Raw genomic sequence first — 10933 nt, 5'->3', positions numbered from 1 at the left:
GCTTTATTCTTGTGTTTTTTTAAAAAAACTGCTTGTCACTGGGCAGCAGCGGAAAACTATGCATCAAGCTTTTGCGAGATGGTTCAAGAAACACCGTGTTCAGACATAACAGTGCCGGTGGATTTCTCTCGTAAGTTACTTTCTGTAGTATATTCAAACTGAGTGTATTAGAATTGTTGTTTTATAGCCATTCATTTTAATATTTACACCTGAGTGTGTGTATGTATGTATGTATGGGTGTACATATGTATATGTGTGTGTGCGTATATGTATGTATGTATGTATGTATGTATGTATGTATGTATGTATGTATGTATGTATGTATGTATCTTTCAAATGAGAATCCGTTTATCATTGGTGAGTAAGTTTGGTAATGATTTGGCTGAATTTGTTACTAGTTATTTCTCTTTTGAGCCATTATACATTTCAATTTGTTTTGTACTGCATAAAAATAAATGTAACCTTACACAGAATATGTGTGTTCGAAGAAGTTTCATTTACCAACCTACAGCGTGGGCAAGAAATTGGGTAAAATGGAACGAACCTGCGAAGATTAGTTTCGAGCATAGCTACTCTACATGGCATATCTCGCACACATTGCGTTGGTTGAATATGTAGATTTCAACCTTTCAATTTTAATCAGAATAAGCAAGCTATCACCCGTGGTTGTATATGTGTGTGATATTTATGCATACTGTGATACCGGTTTGCAATTACAATTAAGGTCACAAACCTAGTCAAGCTGAATACACGATTTTCGTCCATGCACCTTTCATCTGCACTGGAACTGTTGTTAATAAAAAATAAACTACAGTTTAGAAATTTATTCTAGTAACCAAAAGCAGGGTATCTCTTTATCACACAAATCAAATTGCCATTGTTCTGTTCCATTCTGGACAATAGGGGACCCTCTCAACAGAACACGATTAACTGCTATAGTTCATTTTACCCATTGACAGCGACATTACACTGAAGCGTGCAGCATGACAAATAGCGGGAGAGAAGACACAAACTAATCACTCTGTTTGCGTCAGCTCTAACTGTCCGTGCTCTTTGGTCTTGCTGCATGTGATGATGCCCACCAAATTAGCACGAAAGCGTGTCCCTACAAAGGCCGTCAACTTGGCTTCAAGCAGTTAGCTCACTGCATGTGTAGATTTTCTTCAAAACGCCGTGAAGACTGATTGCTGGTCGAATATCCAAACACGTGAAAAGTAATATACCAGGTATGATATTGGTATTTCAGCACTGGACACTTTTGCGATAAGAGAGGATGGAGGAGAAAATTGTGAACCCTGAATTGTTTAATTTTTGAAGGAGCGCAGTACAGCGCTTTTGGGTCAAAAGGGGAGTGAAAGAAGCAAGTGCGAAAGCCTACTTCTCAAAAAACTAGTACCCGCCACCACGCATAATGTCAGGCCGGGCAACCTCAAAAAAAAAAGTGCTCAGTGATTCTGCGAATCGAACCAAGTCCCTCCTAGATTGTAGTTGAGCGCTGTAACCGCTCGTCCACTGCAGCAGTGCTTGTGTTCGCCCTATTGCTGATATATGGTCATTCCTTCGAATGAAGCCAAATGCAAAAACGTCCCGTGAAACTTTGTCAAAAATAGAAAAAATAGGTAGAATGCGTTTTCCCAAGGTAACTAGAAAATATAAACTGCCACGTGTGATTGTATAACCGTGCGCTATTTATTCTTGTACATTACTGTCATGACGTTGGGATAGCCGGCTCTAACGTACGCTACCTTCTCATAGTTTGCCAAATATAGATAAGAAAATAAAAATATATATCGGCCTGTGACAACGCTAATCAACTATTATGAGTTCACTGTCACTAGTGTCACTTTCACTAGATGAACGCTCAGTTTGCTTCCATTATCGTTATTTAGGAAAGTTTTGGCTCATTAACTCAACTCTCTTAATTAGCATTGATTCTCACACCTAAGGACAGTCACACTTCATCTCGCTTTCTGAGTGGCTGTCACTCCCATATAACGCGTACTCCACTTTTTTATGCTCTCCGAGCATCTGACCCTGCTTTGCGGAGACTTTCCCTGACGTCTGCTGGGCCAGAAAATGGTCTTTATTAACTATCAATTTCAAGCTTTCGCGAAGGCGAAACGAGAGTCTCTCTCTCTCTCTTTTCATCTTTTTCGCACGTGTGATAACGTCTCTCGACCTCAAGACTCGTATACACGTCCCTTGCTTCGTTTGCGCACTCAAACAACGCTGGGCGAAATATTTGCACCGTGTTTTGTGAAAAGCATTAGCACTGACACACCTCCCGACGAGTCTCCCTCATTTTACGTAGACATATACCTAAGCGTAAGCGTATGCACGTTCTCGTATTCCGGCTTTATAAAAATGCTGCGAAATTGCGCTCACAATTTCATTTAATTACTGCTGTTATCTATTTCCGCACAATTCGTCTGCAGGCACCAAAGTCGCTCATGTGTCTTGTAATAAGAATATTGTAACAAAGGCTACCTTTGACTATAGGTACAAAACACCCTTACGTTCACCACTATACCGTGCTAGATTGCGCCGAATTAGTTAAGTAGCAGCGCAGCTTCAATGAAATGTAAGGTAACTGGTCGCGTTAAATAGGGGAAGACATTCGAGGCACATTTTCAAACATTGCATGTATCGATTTATGTGTGGTTTCATTTATGTGGTACACCTGGAGTGTTGTTTACTTGTACTTGGCGAGAAAGTGCATGGATTGCTCGATGACTTAAGGCCATCGAGCAATTTCGTTTTTAGCTACAGTCGTTGATGAAAGGCGAGTGTTTGGCTTTTCACAGCCCCCCAAAACGCCTATTACAACGTACGCGGCATCCCGTAAGTGCTGTAGCAGACGCTCGCGGAACTGAAAGTTAGATGCAGCAAATCATTGGCTATCATCGTATACTCTCGATGCTAGATGCTTTGCGTGCTACCTTGATATTATCGGCACACACTTCTTTCTTTCCTTGTCGTTTCATCGGCTATCGTTTGTCCTCCTTGCCCTCTTAAGTGCCGAATAAGTTAAATTCATACCCGCGCTATAGTAATCCCTCCAGATAAGAGAACTTTTGGCTAAGAAAATGCGTATCCAAAGAGAAAGCTTTGTGAATTCGGCCCCAGATGTCCAGGCATGGCCCCTCGGAGGCGCCTAGACCGCCTACACGTTAAACCCCAGGTATTATTATTATTATTATTATTATTATTATTATTATTATTATTATTATTATTATTATTATTATTATATTTTGCACACAACTAGTTTCAAGCTGAGCCCCTCCGCTCGAAGCGGCTGAGTAACGTGGTAACGTGCCTCTGCGGCAGCGTCGCCAGCCCGTTTCCTCGTGTCAGGATAATCGACGACATTCATTGCTGCAAGCTGTGATGGCCGCTGCTACTGTTGTGGCTCCGGCTACCTTCACTTTGCTGCATCTAGGGTCGGCAGCCACGTAGTAAAGGCGGAAAATGTTCACGCAACTGCTAAGTCCGAACGTCGGTTCGGGCGGGTGATCTGAAGGGCGTTAATGTCATTCGAACCATTCAAACGAGATTTCATTTCAAAAGAAGAATTTCCTTAGCACGAAAGGAGCACTACAAGATATCTGGAGCGTTTTTACAGCGAAAACTGTTATGAGATCTTAACTAGGGTCTCTCGCAGCGCCGTAGTTGTTCGCCACCTCCGGCTCCGCCGGTATCCGTAACCACATCGCGCGAAATCAGAAAAAAAAGAAAGCCGTAGCACTAATGACACAGCGAGGCTCGCACCCCGGTCCTCATGGTGCAAGCCCAGTACTCTACCACTGAGCCATGTCAGTGCTTGGGACTTGTTGGCAAACTTGCCTTAGGCAGGCTTGATGTCGGGAAAGCAATCACCTTAATACAACTTGAAAAGCGTTTTAAAGCTGCGAAAAAAAAAACAAGCAGTCGTCGTACAATGCGATTAGCGTAACGAGTTAGTCGTCCAATGCTCGAAACCACTACATAAGCTTGTTTTTGTTCAGCTATCAACTGTGCCACATATCCACTTCAGACAATTTCTCATCGTCGTCAGTCACTGCATGAACGATTGGCGCTGAATTCCTCGCAATAATTTAGCGGATACCACGCTTATCAGAAGAATGACGAAAAATAGTATAGTAAATGCAGACCCAATGCCCAAAATTTTTAATATAAGTGCCATAGTGGGCATCAAGCAAGTGCTTGAAGCAGTTACCTAATAAGTGTCTAGAAAAGGCTCTTAAAGGCCGCTCTTCCGGCTTTCGCAGTGACTTTGCTGCGCCTAAAACTAGCGGATGCAGAACTGTTCAGACGTAAAGGTTCAGCTTATCAATGGACCTGACAAGTCCTCTTCTTGGGGGTATATGTTCAAAAATCAAGAAAGAGAAATTAGAGGGTGGTCAGAAATTCTTGGAACACTGCTCTGAATCTGCAAGTTGGCCAACCTCATTTTGTCATCCACGTGCAAATTTTTAAAAAATTAGAGCACCAGCCTGTTGCGTGCCAGTTAAGAAAAAAATAGAATAAAATATTTATGAGTTCAACCAAATGAGTGCATAACGGGTGTCCGAAACCACACCTTCAGTGTCATAACTAACGCTGATAGTTGTTAGTCTTTTCGGCTCTATGTGTATAATTTTTCTTCGTTGTAACGGTCTTATAGCATATTTTTAAGTTTTTTAGATAGAATTCTTTATTCGCATCTATTTATTAACGTATTACAGATACTGCGGTGTGTAGCAATGCATAGTATGAACAAATGCGTAAGCTACAAAATGAAAGAAAATATTTCGAACTAAGGTGCAAGAGCCAACGTGATCGATTAACATAACTTGAGTGCGTGCGGTCAATATTTCACCTTCTTAATGAAGTATCAAAGACGAAGTGATTGAACGTGGCGATGTGAGAATATTTAACAAATGGAATTTACGGCCACAAAAATATTGGTTTACGCTTCTCAGCATGTCATTTGCCGAATGCTGTTACAATCTCCGCAATCAAGCGAAACGGCGCCTATGCATGTGATTTTGTTAATGTGCCCACAAGAAAACCAACGTGCTCAATGACCCACATGAATCCACAAATCCACATGAATCGATTATTGTTTTTTTGTAATGTCTATTGAGATTATGCTGTAGAATCCTTTAGAATCCAAGTATCTCACAATCAAGATGACGTGCCATAGTCTATAGTATGATGAGGCTCCATGCAGCCTCACATTTATTGTGCGGGTTGCTAACTAAAGCTGCCCACTTTGAACTGTAAACTTCTTTATGTAGAATAAAGTAAATATAACGTCAATAAGTAATTTTTATACTTAAAAATTATGTATGTAAAAAGTTTTTTGCAAATAATTCCTGTCGCACAAATTATTCGACGACTAGTGTGCTATCTTTCTCACTTGAGAGTGACACTAACTCCGGCGGGTAATAAAACTGAATCGAGAAACACAGATATGCGGGCGTCATAGCTACGAATTTCGAGCCGACACCCTCCGAAAAATTCAACTTTTTTTATTGCGATAGCAATTATATATATATGTAGACCATGTCGGCTGCTTTTTGCCGTTGCCGCCACCACAGTCATTCACGTATATATAAATACGTGAATGAAGGATACTCTTTCTGCCTTTCTGCGGAGCGAACATCACAGTGGGTAGGAGCTTCTACGGGGTGTGCTCTCAAGACGAAAAATGGTGCCAAAGGTATACCTAGAGCGGCCGTGTTTTCTTACACCAGCGTTTTGTAGAGTTACGTAAGATCGGACCTAAATGAGTTGACTGCCAGCCTCACTTCGTATAACATTGCAATTTGTCGCTATCACATTCATTGTTTCACCTTTTCGATGAAACTGATTTTGGGCAATCCTTGCTACAGTCGCAAACTGAACATGACAACATTCGCACGAGTATACATAGCCACCGTGAAAGCTTCTTCAGGCACAGCTTGGTATCCAAGAACTATGCGCGTTTTGCAGGTTCTGTACCGTTTGCCATAAATCATTCGCGTTCATCTCTATATGTGGCTGCATTTTGTGCGTGATTAGTGCACGAGAAACGCGGGGCACATTTAAATCTGGTGGCCATTCTTTGCGTGACTTTTATTTTGTTTCTATCGCGTTCATTGCTTTGCTTTTGCGGGTAAGCTGCGACTTGAGATTGGGTCTAAATGAGCTGATTGCCAACCTCACTTCGCTTATCAATGCCGTCACTACGCACGAGCCGTGTTGTGGTCTTCTACTGGGGCCACGCTGCAAGAAACTCGGCTACTCTTTTACTGCAAATAATATTGCTCCCAATAATTCTGGCCTTGCTTCGTAAAACACTCGAATATGTTGCTATCACATTCATTGCTTCGCCCTTTTTGCGAAACTGTTCTTTTTTCATGTAGCTCCTAACTGCCGCTAATAGACGCCTTGGAAACTACACTGAGAGCTTCCTCATTGTTCGTTTATACATTTCTCAGCGCCCTCTGAGGCGTCTATTTCTATCCACATTTCTTGATGCACAGGCCATGCGTATATGCATATTTGCGCGTGGCTTCATATTAAGGAACAGGAAAATCACAGACACAACGCTAATGGAACCACGTCTACTTGTGCTCTGGTTTAACCCACATATGTCTTTGGACGACGTCAATACACTAACAAACAGATGAGCAGCAGTGAAGTCGACAAAAACATTTCTTGGGTTGACTTCTAAAATAGAGTGGTGGCCGTTTGGTTCCGGCGCTCAATGAACATCCATTCAGGCAGCTGATGAAACTCTGAGTTGAAGTTCACCGTGAGCAGGATCATGGTGAGAGCGATGAACTTTAGCGACGAACCCAAGAACAGCTGCGAGAAGGACAGTGCGCAAACATAATCCGTATACAGTCAAATAAATCCGAGCATGCAAAGTGCAAGCGAGTCGTATAATGCTGAATATGGAGTATTATATTGGCTATACGTGGTCTGCCTAGATGCATAGTGAAACTGAAAGTTTTGTAACAAAACTTAGACACCAATACCCTTCCAGTTTTACTGAACAACTTTAGCACGTCTGATAATCTGGTACCCCTAAGGAAGTTTCTGTGTAGCTGGCATCGAGGAGAAAAAAAAAATTGACTAGAGGGTATTATTATGTTATTCCACTAGCCTCGGCAAGCCAACCTTCTCTGACACCGCGCCTCGCTACCAGTGCGCAGTTCGTCCTGGGCGGCGCGAAGCCCACACATAACCTGGGACATAAACCTCAATGGCGGTAACACGTTACAAAATTGACGTTAATAAACATGCAACTTTCTTTTTGTTAATTTAGTGAAAATACGTACTTGCACTAACATTTTTGTGCTACGTGAGTTGTCAGTATACTAGTTATTGTTTAATCCAGTTATGCCGAGTTTTACACACAACTTGTTCGTCTCGTAGGCGCTGTCAAAATACCACAGATAGACTTCAGTCGCAGTGGCGAAGTGTTATCACCCTGTCAGGCACTAACAGTAGCAGCATCGTCTAATACGTTTCTAGAACACCCATTCACTTTAAGTGCGGATGAATTCGCTATGAAGAGAAGCAAGCTGTCCGACGACAGCTTTGTAGAGCTGCTGCTAAAAGTATATATGTTGCAATTGTCAGCAAGTGGCCCCTGTACAGCTACAGCACTGTAAGGAAGTTTGGTTTTGCATCTGCAACTGGAGCCATACGCTCTTGGTTGTTAAATCCTTGAGCGAGTGAGCCTGATCATGAGTGCCTTCTCTGAAACACTTGCAAAGATCCCTGTATATTATTACGTCAAAGAGAAAAATATTCTGTCGCGAACATTTTCCCCGTAACTACGCAATTTAGGCGTTTCTTAAGTTGGTACAAAATCTGCGAGCGTAGTTTTTGCGCTAGTAGAAGCACACCGTCAGAATTACAGAAAATGTATTGAGAGCTCAGTGATGTTCCGTTTCCGGAGAGCTTGATGATGGAATATTTTGTTTTATGTCACTTTGTGGAAAGACATTAGCATATGATATAACGTAATATGCCATCATATGGAACTCTCTTGTCACTGACGTCTCGCACACGAAAGAGTGCCACATTTCAGCAATGTTATGATGGGGCTAAGCGTATTCTCGTTATATCGGTATTAAAGCTAAACGTCTTGTTTCTGCTGAAGGCTTTAAGTGAAATACTAATTTCAACTCTATTGAACAGTTATTCACGTTTCTTTCAGTAGTTCCAGGGTTTTTGCAACGATCAATATTTTTGACGACGCAGTAATGACCTAAATAAGCTGCATTGCTTTTTTGAGGTGGCGGTAGCTTTAGCAAGTTACTCTTCTTCGTGGATAACGTAGAGCGGTAACGCAGTTCCTTTACGTTTGCGGCCAAACTTCTGCAAATTTATGGCTATTCACCAGGCAAAAGAAACAGAGCCCGCTAGACAAGTGCTCCCACAGAATTCTTCGCGTAGTCTCTTTGCCTGTTGACACATTCGTTTCTTTTCATGATGCCAGCTGCGTGGGGTCTTGAAAAAGTTCTCAATAAAGATAATACTTCAAGCGAGCCTCGACTCGTTTCATTGGGGTTCATGTTCAACGCAAGCTAGCAAGCTAGCAAGCTATACGATATCAAAAGTGCTATCACGGTGAAAACTTCAATTAAGACATTTATCTCTCAGTTGACTACAAAAGAGGCTCCTCTAGTTTGGGAAACCTTTTGATAACGTGAAATTCCCGTACTTTACATGAAGATGTGTATGCAAGTGGAAGTCTCGGCGCTGACTGACTATGTAATGACCATTTTACCGAATCAAAAGAAGCTATTTCTTCTTTTCACTCTATACCTTTGTGATTATACATGTTTATTATATTACGTGTTTTATTCTACGTGCTGCTTCTTTTGTATGCTGAAATCTTTGCCGATCGATGCACACAAACTGTACAGTCACAGAACTGCTCATAATTATACCGAGCTGATCAGGGCAACATAACCTTTCATTTCGCCTTCCTTGACGTCATTGCTTATTAAGGAGCAGACTATCTTGACCTACTTTTTTTCTTCCCACCAGGAATAGAGAATGTAAGAACAACGTGGCGGGGGTCAGTGAGGATCGGGATGGTTGATCGGAGGCATCGTCATACATAAACAAGTCCTACCAGCTGCACAGGTCCGATGTCGACGACGTTTGTCAGCACGGCAAGGCCCATGCTTGAAGTAGGCAGCACGAGGGACGTGGAGGCGGCGACCGTCACCGGTACAGCCAAGTAAAATGGATTGCACGGGGTGCTCACTGCCTGCATTTCATTGAGGCAAGGTTATGCTAGTATAGTACTTGTACCACGTACTGTCATATACAAAACAGCGCCACGTAAATTGAATTTTTTTTCGTAGTTCAGTATTGTTATCAGTTCCTCGTGCAAATCACAGAATACTTGTTACATGTAGCAAACGTATACCTTCACAATCACAAGGTAAGAGTGCATTTGGGTGATTCCACGAGAGATTGACGCGGGTCCAAAAGTGTATATTTTTGATTTCATTGGGTATATTATATTTCATGCACCTCTCACCAGGTAGCCCGAAAGTCAACTTCGTTTTATGATTAACTGCATAACTTACGAGAAAAAAAATATCAAACTTCACCAACACCGAGGCACCAATTTCGTCACCTGTCATTTTTGAAAATTGCAGATGCTATAAAAAGACAAATATTTTTGTTTCAAAGATATTTTTACCTGAAATGCATGCCTAATGAAGAATGAATTCATTCAGTTTCAAGTTTGTAGACCTTAAGAAAATAGCTTTTAAAAATGTCTAATTTTGCGACAGTTTAAAATGAGTTACGTATTCCCTTTTTTTTTTTCTCCGAAAGTAATGCAAGCAGCGTTTTCAAACTTGACCCGTTTTAAGGATATAGTGTTTTCATTAAGTACATAAATTATTTCTGGCGTAGGGCAAATGTAAATTTTTATATATTGCCTCAAAGTTCTCATATTGGCCAAAATGTACTCCACTGAAATTTGAATAATAAAAAAACCATCTTCGATTTTTCTTAAAATCTCGTAAATAGACAACCGAAGGCCATCATACAGTAATATAGAAAAACATGTCGCATTATTTTGTTTTTAGCGAAAATATTCGTGGTACAAATCAGAGCTTTTCGAGAATGCGCTGATAAGTTGAGAAATCTAGAAATCGGAACGGAAAAGCGGCAATAAGCTTCAAACGCAAGTAAACGTGACCGCATTTGGTGAAGAAAGGCTGTTTTAGCATATAGGAATAACTATTTTGAACACAATATTCTACAGTATCTGAATTCACTCTTATACGTAGAGCACTGAGACTTCTAATATGTGGTGCCTCTTCATTACTGACACACAGATGGAGCTGCTGTGACGGCCATGTGTTTGCAACACGTTGGGTAAAAGAATTGAATGTTGAATGAGTTCATAAACGATTCATAACAATTTTTTATCATTTGGGACACGAAGACTGCCGCATTAGACTGAAGAACACGCTTTAGGGCAAGTTGTCATCCGTTGTCTGCTCTACAGATGAATTGCTGTGCGCCCCATCTCGGAGACAATGCTTTAGATCATATGGTTCTAAGTAGGGACAAAGATTACGCCTCCCGTAATTTCATCGACAAAAACATTGTGAAATTCATTTGAACATACTATACTTCAGTTTTGCATTCGCACTGTGGATACTTGTGCGCAACTATCCACGGTTTTTGACTATACGCAGGAACGGGGAGAGCAGACATTCGTCTTTTGAATGCCAAAGCGTTAATAAAGACTGGCATTGACAACGTTCATTAGATAGATGCAAAGTATAAATATCAGGTCCCCAGCAGGAAGTGAACCGCAACATTCGGTGCGACAATCGATTGTTTTACCACAAAGCCACTTACGGTCTTGAAAAACCCTATAGGCGAAAGACCCTTTGGGGGTGTATTCTTCGTGAAA

General features: G+C 41.4%; 1 protein-coding gene across 1 annotated transcript in view; it reads right to left on the bottom strand.

Moving 5' to 3' along the window:
- Window positions 1-5497: 5497 nt before the first annotated feature.
- The window catches only part of LOC119161933 (uncharacterized), a 116883-nt gene continuing 111447 nt past the window's right edge, over window positions 5498-10933 (bottom strand). The window contains exons 14-15 of the mRNA XM_075876755.1: window positions 9122-9259; window positions 5498-6834 (exon numbers count right to left, since the gene is read on the bottom strand). Of these exons, the coding sequence (XP_075732870.1) occupies window positions 6697-6834; window positions 9122-9259 (276 nt within the window). The 3' untranslated portion in view covers window positions 5498-6696. The remainder of the gene's footprint in view (window positions 6835-9121; window positions 9260-10933) is intronic.

This window comes from Rhipicephalus microplus, chromosome X (assembly GCF_043290135.1).
Source record: "Rhipicephalus microplus isolate Deutch F79 chromosome X, USDA_Rmic, whole genome shotgun sequence".
NCBI classification, from domain to species: Eukaryota; Metazoa; Arthropoda; class Arachnida; order Ixodida; family Ixodidae; genus Rhipicephalus; species Rhipicephalus microplus.
Note: the sequence above shows the minus strand (reverse complement) of the source record. Positions and strands in the feature narration are given on the sequence as shown.